Consider the following 19,674-nt stretch of genomic DNA (forward strand, 5'->3'; position numbering starts at 1 on the left):
TGGGGCGATGGGGGGGGGTGGGAGACCAGGGGGGATGTGGGTTCTGCTGAACTCAGGAATGTTGGCCTGAGGGGAGAAAGGCAGCGGGAGAGGGAGAAGAGCCCTAAGAGGGCAGGAGGTGGCCCACACAGGGTCAGGGAGGCAGAGGGAGGTAGTTATCAGGCAGGGGGGGCTTGCAGCAGGCTCAGGTCCTGCCCAGGCATCCGGAAGAGGAGGGCTGGGAAGAGGGTTCTTGGAGAGAGCTGGAGTGGTGGGGCCTGGGGTTCAGGCGTAAATAGGCCCGGATCCATGCGAAGGCTTCTGCTTTTAGGCAGGGGAAGTGATATTGGAGAAGTGAGGGAAACAGGGACAACTGATGGAATGAAATGGATTCCAGGGGAGCATGGTGGGCGGGTGTGGGATGGAGGAGGGGCTGGCTGCCTTCCAGGAGGGAAGAGAGGTGAGTAGGTTGCAGGACACACAGCTGCCTGGGGGCAGGAAGTGGAGCTCCAGGAAGCAGGAGGCCAGGTTGGGAGTGGGGATGGGGGCCGAGGAGAAGGAAAGTGTCTGAGGCAGCTCTTGGGGGTGAAAGATGGAGATCTAACAATAGAGGAAGATGAATCCCGGCACAGAGCAGCCCTTGGTCCCCCAGCAGGGTATTCTCCTGTCCAGTCAGCACAGGTTCCTGACTAGCAGAGCTCAGCAATTCGACAGCTGCAGCAGAGAGGCAGAGGGGGTGGGGACTTACCTGGGCTGGAGCTGGCAAGACAGGAGGAGCCCTCTGAGGTCTGTGGCCTGAGGGCAGCCTTTAAATGGTCCACCACAGCTGGGCCAAGAGACTGTGCAGGCGGGTGAGGGGCAGGGACCACAGATCCAAAATTTTAAGTCACAGGAGCTCTGGGTCGACTCTGCAAGCTGAGCGAGCACTGTGGGGGCCTCGCACTTACCTGGCTTGTGTGTTCCCTTGGGGTGGCTCTGGGGAGCTGACAGGAGACCACGGGGAGGGGCTAAAGTGCCGCTGGTTACGAGGCACTGGGGCACAGTGACACCTAGCAATGGGCCCAGCGGGCATGAGGGGCTAGAAGAACGTGCTGAGAGGCGACGTTGCAAGCTAGAGTGCTTCCAGGGGGACGGCGAAAAGCAACGCCTGTATGATGAGGCCTGTGAGGTCTCCTAGAAACCTCCTGCCGCCCAGGCGTGCCCTGATTTCCCACACCTCCTTGGAGAAGGAGGAGAAGGCGGGAGGCCCCACTGACCCAGTGACACTCACCCCATCACTGCGGCCCACCTGCACCACCTCTTCTGGGTGTGGAATCAGCAGGCAGGACTGTCAAAGGCAGAGGTGAGGTGAGCTGAGGAGTCAGAATTGGGGAGCAGAGATTTCAGGGTCCGTGGAAGAGGTGGCAGCTGAGGAGATGGGGGGCGAAGGTGGAGCTTGGCAGGGTTGGGGTGACTCGTACAGGCCTCCCCTCAGGTCTGGTCTGGCTTGTCCCCGCCTTGCACCTTCCCTGCAAAAGGCACATCCCTGTCTGCCAGAGCTGGCTCTCAGGCCTCGCGCCTGGACCGCTGCAGTATCCCCTAATTGGTCTCCATCTCTGTCTCTCCAAGCCATCCGCATGCTGCCACTACTGCAGCAGATTAATCTTCTTAATATACTGCTTTGCACATCTCCCCCCTCCCCCCAGAAGCCTCGATGGCAGCATCATGGGCAGAGGCGAGTCCAGCCTGAGTCAAGTCGTGGAGCGGAGTCAAGGCCATTCTGGCTGGGCCCCACCTACCTGGCAGCCTTGCTCCCCAGTGGTCCCTCCCACCCTCTGACCAGGGCAGACACTTGATCCTTGGTCCTGGAGTATGCCCTGCACATTCCTTCCTCTGCTCCTCTGCTCACGCCGCTCTGGCCGGGGATGCCTTCCACGGGAGTTCTCCTCCCACTGCCTCCTCCCCACTGGCCCACTGACCTCAGCCAGTTTGAGCTCCTGGGGCCCTTCTTGTGTCTGCCGCACGTGGTGCTTAGCTTCGGCCTTGCAGGCTCTCTGTCCTGCCACATGTGAGGACTGCTGCCACTGCCGGTGCCCACGGGGCCGCCTGAGCAGGACTCTGGCCTGGGTGTTTTCACAGCCTTTAACTCCTATATCTGGCAAGGCAGCCTCGTCACAAGGAGGTGTTACCCAGTTTAATAGAAGAGGCCACTGGGAACCAGCGAGGTTAAAGGACTTGCCTGAGGTCACCCAGGTGCAAAGTCTCCGAGCTGGCAGGCCTCCTGCATTCAGGTTCGACCCCACCTCTTAGCAGTGCTGTGCACACCATGAGCGCTTTAAGGGTTAGTGGATGGAGGTGCTCTGGGTTTCAGGGGGGTCCTGGGGCTGGGAAGTATTGAGCAGCTTACCAGGGGCCCAGTTACTCCAAGCTGACAGGCTAACGGGAGGGGAAGCGTTAGGAGATGGGAGATGGGAGAGTTACAGTTAGCGTCAGCACAGAGAAGAGCCTGGGGCCTCTGGGTGGGAGAAGCTCAGGCTGCCTGGCCTCCACTCGCAGAAGCCCCCACTGGGCCTTGACCTTCGTGAACAGGAGGGAGGATGCAGTCTAGACCAGAGAAGGGACTACCTGGCAGCCTGATGGGCTTGTGTGAGTCTGTGTGGGCTGTCTGGGTGTGTGGCGGGGGCAGCAGCGTGGACAGGTGTGGAGGGACGTGCAGAGGCACCTTTCTAAGTGAGCGGTGTGACCTCCATCAGGTCACCACACCTCAGAGCCTCAGTTTCCCTGCCGTCAAGGAAGCCCACATCCCTCCCTTGTTTGGTGTGAGCAAGGAGGAAATGAACTCCTGGGAGGAAGGTAGTAGCAGTGTAGGGCCCGTGGAGGGCACTAGGAGAAGTTGGCTCCCACCCCGTCCCTTTGCAGCTGCAGTGGCTGTGATCATGGCTCTGGTCCCTGGGGCAACCGTGTTGCTAAGATTGAGTCTCTGTGTCCTCGTCCTGCATTTGCAGAACATTCCCAGCTTCCAATTTAGTAACTTGGACAGGCCTGGCTGTCTGGGGGAGGAGGACTTTTTCCCATGGATCATGGGGGATACCGGAGCCTTGGAAGGGAGTAGGCATTGCCCCTAAGTGTGTGCAGTGAGGAGAGAGAGGGAAGGCGGGGGTGGGGGAAGGGGGGGAGAGTGCCAGGCCCTCCTTTCGACCTGCTTCTTGGGTCCCACTGCCTCCTGGAGGCTGGCTGGGCGCGCTGCAGCTCCAGGCTTTGCCGCCACCCCTTTACGAGGGCAGTGACGCCCAGGCCTTGGGGGAGCCCACACCATCCTTCTGATGAGGCTCTTGGTCGGTGTGCTGGCGGGTGAGTGTGTGTACCTGTGAGCCCTCAGGTACAGACTGTCGTAAGCCCTGTAGACAATGCCAGGAAACGGTGAGAACACCCCTCCTCCACACGCCTGGTAGTAGTTGTACTTTAAGCATTCCCTAATTAAGTGAATACATGATAGCAAAAGCTATAGTGCTTTCACTACTTTAGTAATTTTTGTTTCCAACAGCTTCTTTTTGATGTGTAATTTATATGTCGTAAAATTCACCCATTATACATGCACCTCAGTTATGCTTTCAAACTCATTCTTTATTCATACATCTACGTTCATGTGAAATATAATTTTATGTATGTAAGAAGACACATTATATATTCAGTCCACCCCCGTGTCTGGGTTCACAGGCCCCTCACTGCACTCTTGGATCCCGACAGCCTAGTATTATTGGACTCAGAGGAAGGGGGGATTGGGTCCCGCTCCCTGGCTCTCCCTCTGCCCTATGACTTTGTGCTGGTCATGCACCATCTTATGACCGCTTGTGCTCATCTGCAAAATGAGGGTGGCGGGGGGGGGCTGTTGTGTGGATGGCACAAGGTGAGACACACGTTGAGCCTGGGAACCCACAGAGCATCGCACCAGTGTGGCCCGTGCTTACCAATCCAATCCAATCTTTATCCAGTCCAAGGATGGACAACTGGGCAGCCTGCAGAGTGACAGGGAGGCAGGTTCACTGACCATGGCTTTCTGAAACAGACTGCACTTGGGAGCAGAAAGTGGGAGATCCACTTAGCCAGGAGGAGGGTCTGAGCCCTGGGCTTTTTTTTTTTTTTTTTTTTTTTTGGCTGCATCAGGTCTTAGTTGCAGCATGCAGAGTCTTCTTTGTGGCGCACGGGCTTCTCTCTAGCTGTGGTGTGCGGGTTTTCTCTCTCTAGTTGTGGCACGCGGGCTCCAGAGTGTGGGGGCTCTGTAGTTTGCGGCACGCAAACTCTCGTTGAGGCGCATGAGCTCAGTAGTTGTGGCGGGTGGGCTTAGTTGCCCCGCGGCATGTGGGATCTTAGTTCCCCGACCAGGAATCAAACCCGCGTCCCCCACATTGGAAGGCGGATTCTTTACCACTGGACCCCCAGGGAAGTCCCTGAGCTCTGGGATTTAATTGTCCCGACCATGACCCCTTCCCCACCACCTGCACTGTGCTCCCGCTGGAGGGACCGAAGGTCCTGTCTCCCTGTGAACCCTATTTGCTAGGTCAGGTGGCATGCCCCCACTCACAGTCTGAGAGCAAAATCTCACTCAAGATCTGCTGGAGCAACGGGCTCCATGCCACACTGGCCCCCACGACAGCCACTCGCTCTCTGGACAGCTGGCTCTCGGCCCCGCCTGCTGACCCCGGCCCTGCTCCCCAGACCTGTCTTTGGAGAGAATCCATCCGTGGGCTGAGAGCTTCTCTCCTTCTAAGTAGCTGTTGAGACCCCAAATGCCCCTCACCTGCTAGTCAATCAGAAGACCCTGCCTTCCAGCTCTACCCCCTCCCACCCAGGCTGGCCACACATATTGGGGCCATTAGGATACATTTGGCGGTGCCCAGGGCCTGGCTCCATGTTTGGGTGACCTACCTGGGCAGCCGGCCAGGTGAGGCAGCTGAGTAAACGGGGGGAGGTGTCTGATGGACTAAGGGCTTCACTTAGTTATTTAATTCAAACTTCTTGAGTAGCTACTACGGATCTTGGGCTTTTGGGTGGTCAAGACACCTCATCAGGTGGGCAGTGGGCTCCACGGAGCCACTCATATCTCACTCTGCAGCTGCAGCCTGCAGCCTGGCCAGGCCCCTCCCTTTCTACCCAGACATGGCTCATTCCCTGGCTCGACCCTGTGATGCCTTCCCCTTCCCTCTGCCTGGAGAGACCCCACTCACCCTCAGAGTTCATTTCAAGTGCTGCCTCCCGATGAAGGCTTTCCCAGTGTGTTCCTCCCTCACCTTCTCTCCCCTGGACTCCTGGATTCACTGGATAATTTCTTTTGGCACCAAAGCATCTAAGGTCTCTTGTGGTTATTCAGCTGTTTTGTGTGTGTACAACTTGTTTCCAGCTAGACTCTGAGCTCCTAGGAGGCAGGGAGCACAGCTGGCATGTTTTTGCGTACCTGGTGGATTTTACAGTACCTGGTGGATTATACAGTAGGTACTTAATATTAAAAGGGAGGAGGTACTTAATATTCTGCACTGGAATAGCAGATGAAGTAGAGTTTGTCATTAGTTCCGATGACCTCTCTAGGTTGTATCTTTAGTCCCAATCCCAGACCCTGGGTAGGAGCATAAAAGTAATTACCAGAGAGGTTAAGGATCTTGCTGGAGGTCAGTCACGCAGTGAGTTGACAGGACAGGCGGAGAATTAACCTGGGTGTCCTAGACTCGGGTAGCAGCTCCAGGTGCCACCTCATCTGTGACAACCCTTCCTGGGGTCTCCCTTCTGCTCATCAGTGTGTTTGTGTGTACATGCACGCAGGTATTGCGTGTGTATACTTGTTTGTGTGTTTATGTATATGTGTGTGTGCATGTGTGCATGTGTGTGCGTTTGTGTGTACCTGTATGCAGTGTGTGCGTGTCTGGAAGAAAGCAACGTCTCAACAGTTGTCCAAGAGAGCGTGCTGCCAAGTCCACGTGTGGTTTGCGTGTGGCTGTGTGACCGCGTATGTGTGTGAGGTCTTGGCAATCGCCCTCTGGTACCGGCCAGCATCAGTGCACTGCTGGCCTGGGCCTGCTGAGCTGACACGGTAGCACAGGACAGGATGGGTCTCGGAGCACCCAGTGGGAGGTGGGCAGAACCCACAGCACAGGCCTCCCCTGAGCCTGTGGCCCCAGGGTCTGAGACCCAGAGCTGGAAATGGCCAGGGGCTGGGGGCTTTGTGCAGTGGCCACCCCTGAGTGCATTTTCTCATGTACCCTTTGGGGGAGGGTCCTCCCCATTAGCCTGAGCATTCAGCACCACCACTCCCCTCTCCCAACACCCCCACTCCCACCCACTGGCTTGCTGTCCCCTCTCCCCCTCTCCATGTGGCCAGGTGTTTGGGAGGACTGGGATGAAGGGCTCAGGGACAAGCCCTGCTGCTTTATGCCCACCCTGTCCTCCAGCCTGAGGAGCTCACCAACGCCCTGGAAATCAGCAACATCGTCTTCACCAGCCTCTTTGCCCTGGAGATGCTACTGAAGCTGCTCGTGTATGGTCCCTTTGGCTACATCAAGAACCCCTACAACATCTTCGACGGTGTCATTGTTGTCATCAGGTACGATGGCCCCTCTGCTGCCTCTTGCCTGAGGAACGTCCTCGGGGTAGCCTGGGGCGAGGAGCCACACAGCCTCTGGGGTGGAGGGATCTGGAATCAGGCCCCGCTGACCCACAGGCTCTACACTCCCCCAGCTGAGGATTCTCCATGCCCCCAACGTTGCGCTCCACCCTCTCCCTAGGCCTCACCTTGCTCACGCGGAACGTGGCCTCCTATCCGCTTTGGCTGGGCCCCTCTAAAGTCTTTGCTCTCGTTTCCACTCCTTGTCTTCGACCCCATGCAGACCTGGGGTGGTCAAGGACTGGGGAGCTGGCTTTGGAGAGGAGTTGGAGGAGGTGTAAGGCCCAGCCAGCTGTCCCCGCTTACAAAGCGCTTGGAGACTGTCGCAGATGCTGGCAACTTCCTTTAGGGTTTCCGAGACCTTGGGAAAGCGCTCCACTGCCCCCCACACCCCCCAGGCCCTGGGCCAGAAGAACTGCTTTATTGGAATTGGCTTTAGATTTCATTAGAAGAGAACAAAGCAAACATTCCATAACTTGAGGCTGCGGCATTGGCCGACTGAGGGAGAGGACTGGCCTAGAGGGGAGGTGGGGAGGGCTGGAGCTGTCGCCCAGATCTTCGAGCTCCTGCCTGGAGGCCCGAGGGCCCCTTGTGGCCCGCTTTCTCAGTGCTGGTCAGTCCAGCCCCTCAGGTGCTGCTGGGCCCCCCTAAAGGACGGGGCAGGAGGAGGGTGAGTATGCAGCGGGCTCAGGCTCAGGCTCAGGCCTCCCGCCCCTCCCCCACCCCTTGCAGCGTGTGGGAGATCGTGGGCCAGCAGGGGGGCGGCCTGTCGGTGCTGCGGACCTTCCGCCTGATGCGGGTGCTGAAGCTGGTGCGCTTCCTGCCGGCGCTGCAGCGGCAGCTTGTGGTGCTCATGAAGACCATGGACAACGTGGCCACCTTCTGCATGCTGCTCATGCTTTTCATCTTCATCTTCAGGTGAGGCAGGTGCGGCATCCGCGCCAGCGGGGTGAGGGCCTGAGGGGCGGGGTTCGCCGGGGCCCTGATCCCCATCCCGTGGCTCCTGTGTCTTTAGCATCCTGGGTATGCATCTTTTCGGCTGCAAATTTGCCTCTGAGAGGGATGGGGACACGCTGCCGGACCGGAAGAATTTTGACTCCCTGCTCTGGGCCATCGTCACTGTCTTTCAGGTGCCAGGGTAACAGGGCAGGGTGGGCAGGGTGGTGGGGTGCCCCCGGTGAAGGCCCTGACTCCCATCCTCGGCCGGCAGATCCTGACCCAGGAGGACTGGAACAAGGTGCTCTACAACGGAATGGCCTCCACGTCGTCCTGGGCTGCCCTTTACTTCATTGCCCTCATGACCTTTGGCAACTACGTGCTCTTCAACCTGCTCGTTGCCATTCTGGTGGAGGGCTTCCAGGCGGAGGTAACCCCCTGCCCTCAGCCGTCCACTTCCAGGAAGAATCGGTGGCCCCACCGGAGCTGTGGTGTCCTGGGAGGTTCTGCAGGATGTGCCCCTCAGACCAGGCTGGGGAACTAGGAGTGGGAGTTCTGGGTTTCAGGCAGCCCCTCGGCACTCGAGAGACCCGGTGGTCGTTGCGGCAGAGCGTCCCGAGTGGGCTTCCCCCGCAAAGCCGGCTAGGGGCTTCCCTAGAGAGCTGGACGGGGTGAGTGTCGGCACACGGTGCAGCTGGATCCCTGAGCACAGGTGCGCTCGGGGGCATCTGGAGGGAACCCATCTTAGCCGAGGGGTGGGGGAAGCTTGCAAGCAAGTCATCTGAGCTTTGGCCAAGCTGGTGAAGATGCCACCAGCGCCCGGGCAGGGCTGAGCTGCCCAGGGTGAGAAATGAGCCCAATTAGCTGCCGGCATGACAGAGATGAGCATCCTATTTCCAGCCCAGTCTCCATCACCTTCGTCACAGGCAGCATCATCAATTAATATTGATTTACATTGATCTCGCCCTTGCCCTGCCAGGACACAGCCTCTGCCTGAAGGGCTGCACCCCGCTCTGCTCCCTTAGCTCAGCCCCTCTTCCCACCCAAGCCCCAGGCCCAGCCCAGCATCCCAGCGCCTAGCACAGGGCAGGTCGACTCAACCTAGAAATGCTCCAGGTCGGGTGTGGAGAAGCTCTCGGTCCAGTTCTCTCCGGGTGACCCGGATGGAAACTCCCGCTGCGGCCTGGTCTATAAATACCCAGCACACGGTGGAAAAACAAAAATCTATTTTCTGACTCTTTCCCAGCCTTGCGAGGGAAGGCTGTTCCCCCGTGGGCTGGGCTGGGCTGGTGGGTGCGGGTGTAACTCTCCCACACTGGCCTCCTCCCGTTGTAATTCCGTAGTTACCCATTATCGCATTTCCTCTCCACTGGGTGGCAGGTCGGGCAGCAGGTCGGGAAGGCAGGCCCTGCCTCGGGTGAGGGCTGGGCCTCTTGATGGGGGGAGGGACATTGGTGCTCTCCCTGGGATGGGACATTTATTTGGGGTTTCCCTGGGGCCTGAAGGGTTAAGGGTGCCAACGTGCTTCCACAAGAACCAAGGTCTGTATGGAGACCCACCACTTGGCCATTGCTCTTGGCCTGTGGGAAGAGGAGCTGAGTGGGGACAGGGGTCCTTCAGCCTCTTCCAAACCACAGTTCCCGACAGCTAACATTCTCGCAGAAAAACTCCTGTGGAACTCTGTGGAAATGGAAAACACCCCAAGCCTATCTCCCACCCTCAAGTGGCCGTTCAGCCAGCTCGGCAGTCTTGGAAACGCCCAGGACGGGCAGCAGCCCCCCATCACTGGTCCTTCCAGCAGACACCTTGTTAAACTGAGAGCCGCTGAGCCGGCCTGGTTGCTAGGCAGTGGCAAAGGCTGCGTGTGGGAATGGAGAGCAGCCTGGCCTTTGGGCCTGGCCTGGTCACTCTGGCCCTGCTGGGGGCTTGTGGCTGCCCCAGCATGAGGGATTGGCCAGGGCCTGGGGCCATACCCTCCTCGACAAGTGCCTGGGAGAGAGTCCCACTCGGGGCATGACGGAGAAAGGATTTCAGGATGAACCCCTCTTCAAGGGGGTGGGCAGCAGCGTGGCCCTGAAGTGCCGTGTGGGGAGCTGGACCAGCTTCTCACTGTCCTGTAAAGCCCTGAGTCGGGGGAGAGGTTGGTCACTCAGTGCCAGTGGCCTGGACACCTCCAGAGGCGCCTGTCCTCAGCTGTACGGCGTTTCAGGGGCACATGTGTGGCTGTGGGGGAGCCCCGCCATCTGGCAGAAGAGGCTGGCTTTTGCTGTGTGATGACCTGCTTTTTTACAAATGAGGCAACCTACCCCAGGGGAAGCAGTGGCCACCCCCATTTTGTTGGGCGTCACCGGCAGGAGGCCTCAAGGGTGGCCCCCTGCTGGCCTTGCCACCCTGCCAAGAGGTGGGAGGGGGTCGCCTAGAGGACCAGGCCAGCTGGGCTGTTTATGCTCTGACTTGCAGGGGGCGGTGCCCTGAATCCCTCTATATTTATCATCTGCACACTTAATTAAATGAACAGGCAGCAGGCCCTGTGTGAGGCCATTGATTGATATCAAACAACACTGTAGCCATCATCCTAGTGTCACTTGTCACACCCCGTCTTGGTAGGAGCATCTGGTTTGGAGTTAGGAGTGAAGAGGCCTGTGCTTGCTCCGGCCTTTTGTCTCCTCCCCCACCTCTGACTTCCACCCACCCCTCCTTCCCACCCTCCCGGCCGGCTGCTTCAGAGCCAGTGAAAGGTGAGCTGGAGACCCAGGTACGAGGCCCAGATGCATCTCTCAGTCTCTGTGTGACTTGGGGCAGTTTTCTTAACTTCTCCAAACCTCAGGCGCTTTCTCTAAGATGGTGCTCGCTGCACCTCCTTCCCACCTGGAGAGGAGGTGAGCTAGTGTTAATACAGCAGCTGTGTGATGCCTGCCACGCCCCCCAGTGAACGATAGCTGGTATTATTAGGATTAATGGAGGGCTCCGTCTCCTTCCCTGCCCTTGTTCCCATCTCTGTGGCCTCTGCCCTCACCCTTCAGGTTCGTTCTGGCTCCAGGGCCTGTGGTTGAATTCTGGAAGGCCATACTGTTCCCTCTCTTCTCCTCCCCCACCCCATGTCTCATTTCCCCCACTGTTGGGTTTGCACCCCTCCTTTTCTTCCTCCTCTTTCAACATTGCTGCTGTTTGAAAGCCCGGCGCCTGTAACCAGCGCCCGTCCCCTGCCTCCCCCTCTCCCTGTAGGAAATCAGCAAACGGGAAGATGCGAGTGGACAGTTAAGCTGTATTCAGCTGCCTGTCGACTCCCAGGGGGTAGGTATGCGATCATGAGTCGGCATGCCCCCCGTGCCCCGTGCCCCCATTCTGCCTCCGTGTCTGTGCTTGTGTTCACGCTCAGCTGCTGTGCAACCTGTGGTGGCCATGGTGGTCCTTGGTGTCGTGAGGTTTGCTTTGATTTTAAGTCCCTTCCCCCTTGAGGACGTTTGAGGGGAGGGCCTCCTTGCCTCTGCCCTGTTCACCCGCAAAGGGCGCCAATCCGTCCCACCAGACCAGTGGATGGGCCGGAGAAGGAAGGGACTTAGAATCCTCTGTGTGCACGTGTGTGGTACACCGCATGTGTGTACCTCCACTGCGGCCCCCGAGGAGTCTGGGTCGTCGGGCCTCAGCGAAGTCGGGATCTGTGGCCGCAGACCGTGTGCTCCCCCATCTCTCTCCTCTCCTCCTTGCCTTGAGCCTCTGGTGGAGACCCCACAAGCTGTCTCAGCTCAGAACAAGGCTTTGGAGGACGTGGGGGTGGGTGTGCCTCTTGCCAGAATGTACCAGAATTTAAAATCTACTTCTGTGTCTCTGGCCCCTTGACCACCCAGAAGGTCCAGCAGGTACTCGGGGACGTGCTCCTCCCCTGGCCCCCACACTGAGCCTGTGCCCTGCCGTGTCCTGCACTGGCACCAGAATTCGGGCAAAGCCAGGGTTGCCATGGGACCCCATGGCGCTGCACATCCCAAGCAGCCCCCTGGAGATCCCACTTGATAATTAAAGGCCTCGTTAGGGACGTAAACTGAGTTAATGAAAATGATCCCCTGAGATGCCAATTACGCAATATTTATGTCCTTATCAAAAGTAGCAATCAAGTATTTCTTAATAACTTCTTAAGGAGAAGTGTGTAATTACTGGGGAGCCTACTGACCTGCTAAGGAGGAAGAAAAAACTGTCCCAGAGCCAGGGAGAGAGGTAAAAACGGGGCCAGGGGAGAAGGTGGGGGCTTGGGGAAGATGGAGGGAAGAAGCAGAGGGACTGAAGTCGCGTCCTTGGGCTGAGCTGCTCTGTCTGGGGTCCTTCAGTTTTCCTCTGGGGCCTTGGGTCTGAGGCTCAGGGGAGAGCAGCCATGGAGGCAAGGCAGAGGGCACAAGTGGCCTTTGGAAATGAGGCTCTAGTGACTACTTCACCCAGGTCCCCAGCTCCCTCTGGCCTGTGCCACCCGCCTGCCAGGCTATCCCCTCTCCCCTCAGCCATTCTTGAAGCCAGTCCCAGCCATGATGGTGGTGCTGTGGGTTCTGGGGATAGCCGTGGGCTTCTCTGAGGTATCACAGGCCCTTGAGAGCCCTGGGCCCCGAGCCTGGGTGGTCTGGCCTGAGCCAGTGCATGCCTCGTGCCGTAGTTGCTGGTTCCTTGTGGCCTATATGTGGTGTGTGCTTGTGAAGACAGGGAGACCTCGGTCCACCCTACCAACCCCTGCCCGGCCAGGTTCCTAATGGCCCGCTGCTCTCCCACCCTAGGGAGACGCCACCAAGTCCGAGTCAGAGCCCGATTTCTTCTCGCCCAGCCTGGATGGCGATGGGGACAGGAAGAAGCGCTTGGCCTGTGAGTATCTCTCTGCGGGGGCAGCCCCTGGCTCTAGGCCAGCCTTGAGTGGACTCAGGGTCTCTCCGTCTCTCCCCCTGCAGTGGTGTCTCTGGGAGAGCACCCGGAGCTGCGGAGGAGCCTGTTGCCCCCACTCATCATCCACACGGCCGCCACACCCATGTCACTGCCCAAGAGCTCCAGCACTGGCCTGGCTGAGGTTCTGGGTCCTGCGTCCCGCTGCGCCAGCAGCAGTGGGTCGGCCGAACCGGGGGCACCCCACGAGACGAAGTCACCGGTAGGGGGTGCCTGTGGGGGCCCGACAGTGGGAGATGTACAGACATCAGAAGGGAAGAGAGGTGGAATGGGCAGGCCTAGGGAGACAGCCCCCGAGCCACGGCGTAGACAAGGCCCAGGGGGCGTCAGCAGGGCTGGTGATGCAGGCAGGCACAGGAGCCTTGGCCCTGGGGGCAAAAGAGCAGAGTTCTGATTCTATTTCTTCTGCTCCCCGAGTGTCCTTGGAGGAGACTCATTTCCCTCTGTGAACGGGAGGGAATGCCTCATCTTAATAATAGCAAACCCCATCCAGTTACTGACTCTGTGCCAGACGCTGTTCTAGACATTGTGTATAAGTGTTCTTAATGCACTAGGTCCTCACAGCAACCATCTGGTAGGTACCAATATCATCCCCATTTTTCAGACGGGGACCTGAGTCTCAGATCGCCAAAGTGATCTGTGGGAAGCTCCACAGTGAGCAGGCGACAGAGCCAGCACTTTAATCCAGGAGGTTGGTGTCAGGGCCCACGCTCTCACTGTGATTTGATACTGCCGCTCACCTAAATGAGGAACAGGTGCTAGGGTCATATCGCTTTTACAGATGAGGAACTGAGGCACGCAGAGGGTTAGTGACTTGCCCAAGGTCGCACAGATGGTGTGAGTCCAGGCATCCAGGTCCAGGGCTCCTGCTCATACCTCTGTCCCTGATGTGAGGCCAGAGAGGCTCACGGGAGCCGGGATGCATGTGAAGGGGCGTGGGGCCGTGAGGCACTGGCTGAGACCGCTCTCTCCTCCGTGCGGCCCCCAGCCGAGCGCCCGCAGCTCCCCGCACAGTCCCTGGAGCGCAGCGAGCCGCTGGACTAGCAGGCGCTCCAGCCGGAACAGCCTGGGCCGCGCCCCCAGCCTGAAGCGGAGGAGCCCGAGTGGGGAGCGGAGGTCCCTGTTGTCGGGCGACGGCCAGGAGAGCCAGGATGAGCAGGAGAGCTCGGAAGAGGAGCGCGCCAGCCCAGCGGGCAGCGACCGCCGCCGCAGGGGCTCCCTGGAGCGGGAAGCTAAGAGCTCCTTTGACCTGCCGGACACACTGCAGGTGCCCGGGCTGCACCGCACAGCCAGTGGCCGCAGCTCAGCCTCTGAGCACCAGGATTGCAACGGCAAGTCAGCTCCAGGACGCCTGACCCGGGCCCTGCGGCCCGACGATCCCCCACTGGATGGGGACGATGGCGATGACGAGGGCAACTTGGTGAGGCCCCTGTGGGCACAGTGACCTCTCACCCCTGACCTTGAGTGAGGGGAGCTGTGCCTGACCTGGTGCAGGACTGGATGACCCCCTCCCAGTTGTATGGCATTCAGGGAGTTACCAGCACGCCCAAAGGATCTCGAGGAATATCATCCCTGAAGCCAGGCTTCAAAGAGCCCCTTTCTCCCTCTGCCCGTCCCACCAAGCCCCAGAGCCTTGTCACGCCTGGGTCTGCAGCTCTGCATCCTTGGTGGATAAGAATGGCTTCGGGCAGATGCGTATGAATCTTTCATGGCCCTCCCACTGTGACTCAGAAAGACCCATCACTCATCTCTCCAAACTGATACCCTCCTCTGTCCCCCTCTCTCACCTCTACCTCATCACAAGCCTTGATCTCACACCCACTTTTACCCATTCACCCTTTTCCCAACCCCCCCACCACCACCGTTAACCCTGGGGTTGGGCCTCAGGGAACTGGGACCCCAGGGTTAGCATGTGAGAAAGGTCCAGTGTCTCCTCATGCCAGGTGTGTCTTCGAACAGGCAGCTGTGATGGGGACAGTGTCTGATAATTGATGTGGCTTCCAAGCCCGCCGGGGAGGGAAGGAGGGAACGCAGGCAGGGGGCTGGGCTGGAGGCAGAGACGGGAAGAGAGGAGAGCCTGGGGGAAGCGAGGGGTTGGGGAGATGAAGGAAGTGAGGCATGCTCAGGGGCTGAGGGGGGCTTTGGGGAGATGCTGCGGTGGTTTTAAGAATACAGGAAGAGAAGCCAGGCATAGGGCTGGGCCAGAGTGGAGAGGGTAGACCAGGCGTGAGGGCCACGGGGCCGCTGAGGAACCAGGGATCAGGAACTTGGAGGCCTGGCCCTGCTCACATCCCGGGCCATCCTTCTACAGAGCAAAGGGGAAAGGATGAGAGCGTGGGTCCGGGCCCGGCTCCCTGCCTGCTGCCTGGAGCGAGACTCCTGGTCTGCCTACATCTTCCCTCCTCAGTCAAGGTCAGCAAGAGGGTCCCTGACCTGCACCCCAACCTCTCCTTCTCGTGGGAAATTCTCCTGCAGCTCCATCCCAGGGATGCTAGAAGTGTCCCCTGACGTGGGGGAGGATGAGAGCGGGGCCTGGGGATGGGAGGGCCCAGGATGGGTAGGGGCAGTGCCCCTTACTGCTGTCCCCCCTCCTGCTCCCCCCGACTCAGCCTTTGCCTCTGTCCCGGAGCAGGTTCCGCCTCCTGTGTCACCGAATCATCACCCACAAGATGTTCGACCATGTGGTCCTCGTCATCATCTTCCTCAACTGCATCACCATCGCCATGGAGCGCCCCAAGATCGACCCCCACAGCGCTGTGAGTCACTGGGGCTGACACAGCGGCTTCTGAGCGCCTGCGTGGTGCCCAGCCCTCCCGGATTAGCGGGTTAGCACGCACGCAGCGAGCCAGGCGGCAGGGCGGCCCGGAGAGACACGGAGGCAGGGAGCCAGGAATCTCTCTGACTCTGACCCGTGCAACTGATGCCCCAGGATGCCTCCTGTGTCCCCCGCCGGCCTCCGTTTCCCTTCTGTGACACAGCAGCCAGCTGGGGGAGTGGGCCTTTCTCCTCGCCTGCCTGGGGAAAAGTGAGCTTTGTGGCACCCAGCTGTTTGCAGATGGCCTGCTCTCATGCGCCGGGGGCTTGTGAGGCCTGTATGTGAGTCAGTGAGTGTCATGGTGAGGCCAACAGTGAGACTGGCCCTGGCCGGGCTGAGTGGCAGAGGGTCTCCAGGACCTGGTGACTGATGGGGAGGCATCCTGCCCAGCCTGCCCCATTGGCGGTGCCACGTCGGGGAGGGAAGCTGCCCTTTGCTCCTCAGGGTAGTGCCAGGTCACAGGCAAGTAGGGTTTCAGGGGCATTTGCAGGACCGCTGGTCACTTCTGCTTGGCTGTGAACCTGCCAGTCCTCCTCGGAAGGAGAGGAGAGGCCATGGGCCGGCGCATCTGGACATACTCCCCCGGGCCTGACCTCTTCAGGATGGGCCCAGCCGGTCCTGGGAGCTGTCTCTCCCCAGCCTGGCATCGCAGCCTGTCGCCCCACAGCGATCCAGGTCCTAGAAGGGTGGGGGGCTCTGCTGCCCCTCCTGGCATCTTTCACCACTAGCTTGGAGGTGGTCTCCACCCCTCCTTGCTGCCTCGCATACCATTGTTCAGTTTTCGACATTTCTGGGGCTTCTGTTTTCCATTAGGGTGGGCTCCAGCCAGGCCAGTGTGGGGGGCGGGTGGTGGTGGTGGTGAAGGGAGCCTGGGGAGTGGAGGGCCAGCCTGGGAATAGGTGAGAGAGCACAGCACCGGGGACCCCCACCCCTGGAGCAAGGGTGGCTGGTCACACTGGCCCCCTCGTCTGCCTCCTGCCCAGGGCCCTGCCTCAGAGCTCACTGTGGCCACGTCTCTCCCCCACCTTCCCACTCAGCCCCTCCATCTCTAGCTCTGTCACGTGTGTGCTTCTCCCTCTCCCCTTTCGCTGCTTCTCACTCCCGCTGACACTCACACTTTGCCTGCCGCCGCCTCTCCAGCTCTCTACACCCCTCTCTTGGCCACCCAACGATGGAATCAGCCCACAGATATCAAGGGATTGGGTCGCCTTCTTTCCTGCCCTGCTTCACCCTATGCCTGGCATAAATATGGTGCCTGGGGACGCACAGCCTGTACTCAGGCCCCCAGCTTGCCCTGCGGCTCCATTTCTGGGGCACAGCAGGAAAGCCAGTGCGTGGAGCAGAGGAGAGTAGGATGGGGCGTCAAGAGATCAAGCTAAATCCTGCTCCAGTTTTAAGAAAGGAATTGATGAATAGGGCCTGCGATACGGGGCTCAGATGACAGCGCTGCGGTGGGAAGCACTTTCCCCTCAAGGCCGCTCCGGGAGGTAGTTGGGGGGGCAGTTCTGTTCAGGGGCAAGAGTGGGACTGTGGCCAGAGCTGCAAGTGAGTCGGGGCTTGACGCCTTCTCCGTGTGTGTGTGTGTGTGTGTGTGTGTGTGTGTGTGTGTGTGTGTGTGTTGAGTGGCGGGGGGGGAGAGCAGGAAGGAGATTGTCTGCTTTGCTGGGGAGAGTGGGGGGGTTCGTTCTGAGTCAGACATTGGAGGCAGCTCCTGGCTTCCGTGTGCAGAGCAGACATGGCCCGAGGAGGGGGTCCCAGTGGTGACACCTGCCCGCTCTCTCTTACAGGAACGCATCTTCCTGACCCTCTCCAATTACATCTTCACCGCAGTCTTTCTGGCTGAGATGACAGTGAAGGTGATGTGGGGTCGGCGTTGGTTTGGAGCCATCTGGCGCTCGGTGGGGGTGGAGAGCCTGGGTCACAAATGGAAGGCAGGGCTGGGGACTGACTGCAGGGAGGTGGCGGTGCCGGTGACGCCCGGGCGTCCTCAGGTGGTGGCGCTGGGCTGGTGCTTCGGGGAGCAGGCCTACCTGCGCAGCAGCTGGAACGTTCTGGATGGCCTGCTGGTGCTCATCTCCATCATCGACATCCTGGTGTCCATGGTCTCCGACAGCGGCACCAAGATCCTCGGCATGCTGAGGGTGCTTCGGCTGCTGCGAACCCTGCGCCCGCTCAGGTGCCCTGGGCAGGCACACCCCGACGGCCAGCGCCCCACCTGCCCCTGCCTCCTGCCTGCGACCCCACAGGGAGCCCTGTCCCCCACTCCAGACATCGCTTCTCACTGGGTTTAACTGCGGCCCCAGCAGTCTCCCTCCACGGGCACCCCCCTCAGTGACCCCCGCCACGTAACACACTCCTGCAGGGCACAGTACAAGTGGCCGTAGGCAGGACCCTCACATCCTTCAGCTGCAGCTCTCCCTCGGGTGGTACCCTCAGGGGTGACACTTGGCCTTCCCCGTGAAGTGACAGACTTTGTTTCCTGCTTTCCCCCTCTTTCCCCCCCAATCCCAGGGACTACCCGCCAGGTCCAGGTAACACTTGTAGCAGGGGATCTCACCAATAAGGCAGTCACCCCGACCCCCGCCCAGAGTCGGGAATTTCCGTGGGTGGGAACGTGAACGGGGTGGATACTGACTGACCAGTGAGGGTTTTCCTGGCTGTGATGACCCACCTCCCCACCCCTTCCGTCCCTGCCTGCCCTCTACGTGCTCCGCACAAGTTTATCTCCCCATCCCCACAACACACTGCATCCCTGGGTTGAATCAGCACCCCAGACCCATCAGGTAATCCTTTGACATCCTAGCAGTGGAGGTGGAGGTCTGGGGGTGGGTGGGGGGTGTCTGCACTGTAAGCCCAGAGTGTCAACCTCTTCCCTCCACTAGAGCCCAGGATGGGGACAAGTGAGCCAAGACGGGAGGGAGTGGCAAGCAGGGCAGGGGGCAAGGGAGCGTCTGAGCCGGGAACCCCTCTTACCCCCCTCCCTCCCTCCCCAGGGTAATCAGTCGGGCACAGGGGCTGAAGCTGGTGGTGGAAACACTGATGTCCTCGCTGAAGCCCATTGGCAACATTGTGGTCATCTGTTGCGCCTTCTTCATCATTTTTGGCATCCTGGGGGTGCAGGTTCGTGGGGCTCTGGGGCCAGCTGTCAGCAGAAACCTGAGGAGTAGCCTTCCTCTTGGCCCCGGGGTGCTGCGGCTCCAGGTGCCGCTGCCACCTTTATCCCAGAAAAGAATAAATAGGGATGCTTCCCTCGAAGCCCGAGGCCTCAGGCCCCTTTGCCTCCTGGGCATTCTGGAGAAAACTGGGAACCTGGAAGAGGCCACAAAGGGGACAGGGCCTCGGGCTCTGGCCAGTGCCCATGCAGGCTGCCGCTCTGCCCTCTCACGCGCCACTCCAAGCGCAGACGCTGGCCTTGGCCCACAGTCTGCTCAGGGATCCCCTCCCTTCCTTCCCTGCTGGAGCGGGTGGGCTGCAGGCCAGGCCCGGGGATCCAGGGCCCAGGCAGCTGGGCCAGGTTAGCAGGGAGCTGGCAGGCAGGCGGGTGCAGACCCCAGACGAGGCAGGAAGTGGGGGCTGCTGGGGAAACTTGGCCTCTGTCCCGGGGAGGGAACTTGGCTTTGGAGGAAAAAGAAAGGGAGCTGCCTGCAGGATTCAGCCGGCGCCTCCGGGAGCCAGGGGAGCCCCTCCGTCCTGCTCTTCCGGAGCACCCGCCTCGCCCCAGGCTCCAGATGTTTCAGCTGCAGCGTAGATGGCTGCTGTCGGGCCAGAGGGAGCTCCTGGGTGGCCACCCCCATCCCTATCCCTTCCTTTGGCTCCTTGGGGTATCCACTCTGCCCTGGGGACGGGGTATTCTTGTGTTTCCTCGAATCCTCCGGCTCTAGAGACCAGTCTGGTGTACGTTTGCCAGGGCTGCGTGGTGCCCCTTCCCCTTCCCTTACTTTTGGCCTACTTAGGCCCCCTGGTCCTCCTGTCCCTCAAATCCCTTCCCCACAGTCATAGCCTTGTCTGTTCTGGAGTGAGGGTGAGCTTTCCAGTCGGAAAGACCTGAGCTCGGGCCCCGTTTCCACCACCTACTGGTTGTATGGCCTTAATGAGTGAATTTACTTCTCTGAGCCTCGGTTTTCCTCATCTGTTAAGTGGGGTCCATTAATCCAGATCCCTCGGCCCTCCCCTAGAGTGCCTGCCTCGCTGGGTTGGGGGTGGTCCTGAGAATTTGTACTTTGGAGCACATTCCCAGATGGTGCTCATGAGGCTGGTCCAGGGGCCCCACTTGGAGAATCACGGGCCTCCCCCTTTGTAGAAAGTGAATGACCGTTCCCCTCCTTCCACGCTTTCCCAGTGCCCTTCCCAAGGACCTTTCCTTCCTCTCCAGGGCCTCTGCTCCAAGGAGCCCCGA

At 59.7% G+C, this 19,674-nt stretch overlaps 1 protein-coding gene across 14 annotated transcripts in view; it reads left to right on the top strand.

The window, feature by feature from the left end:
- The window catches only part of CACNA1G (calcium voltage-gated channel subunit alpha1 G), a 62,826-nt gene that overhangs the window by 23,420 nt on the left and 19,732 nt on the right, over positions 1-19,674 (top strand). For 8 of the 14 annotated variants that reach the window (XM_004282563.3, XM_049702655.1, XM_004282562.3 and 5 more), the window contains 13 exons: positions 6,399-6,550; positions 7,343-7,528; positions 7,626-7,740; positions 7,821-7,976; positions 10,772-10,840; positions 12,304-12,388; positions 12,472-12,665; positions 13,452-13,883; positions 14,775-14,875; positions 15,096-15,219; positions 17,066-17,134; positions 17,270-17,454; positions 18,272-18,398. In XM_004282563.3, coding sequence (XP_004282611.1) covers positions 6,399-6,550; positions 7,343-7,528; positions 7,626-7,740; positions 7,821-7,976; positions 10,772-10,840; positions 12,304-12,388; positions 12,472-12,665; positions 13,452-13,883; positions 14,775-14,875; positions 15,096-15,219; positions 17,066-17,134; positions 17,270-17,454; positions 18,272-18,398 — 1,995 coding nt within the window. The remainder of the gene's footprint in view (positions 1-6,398; positions 6,551-7,342; positions 7,529-7,625; positions 7,741-7,820; positions 7,977-10,771; positions 10,841-12,303; positions 12,389-12,471; positions 12,666-13,451; positions 13,884-14,774; positions 14,876-15,095; positions 15,220-17,065; positions 17,135-17,269; positions 17,455-18,271; positions 18,399-19,674) is intronic. The other 6 variants (XM_004282564.3, XM_049702656.1, XM_004282568.3 and 3 more) reach the window with 1 other exon arrangement.

Source organism: Orcinus orca, chromosome 19 (assembly GCF_937001465.1).
Source record: "Orcinus orca chromosome 19, mOrcOrc1.1, whole genome shotgun sequence".
Taxonomy (NCBI): Eukaryota; Metazoa; Chordata; class Mammalia; order Artiodactyla; family Delphinidae; genus Orcinus; species Orcinus orca.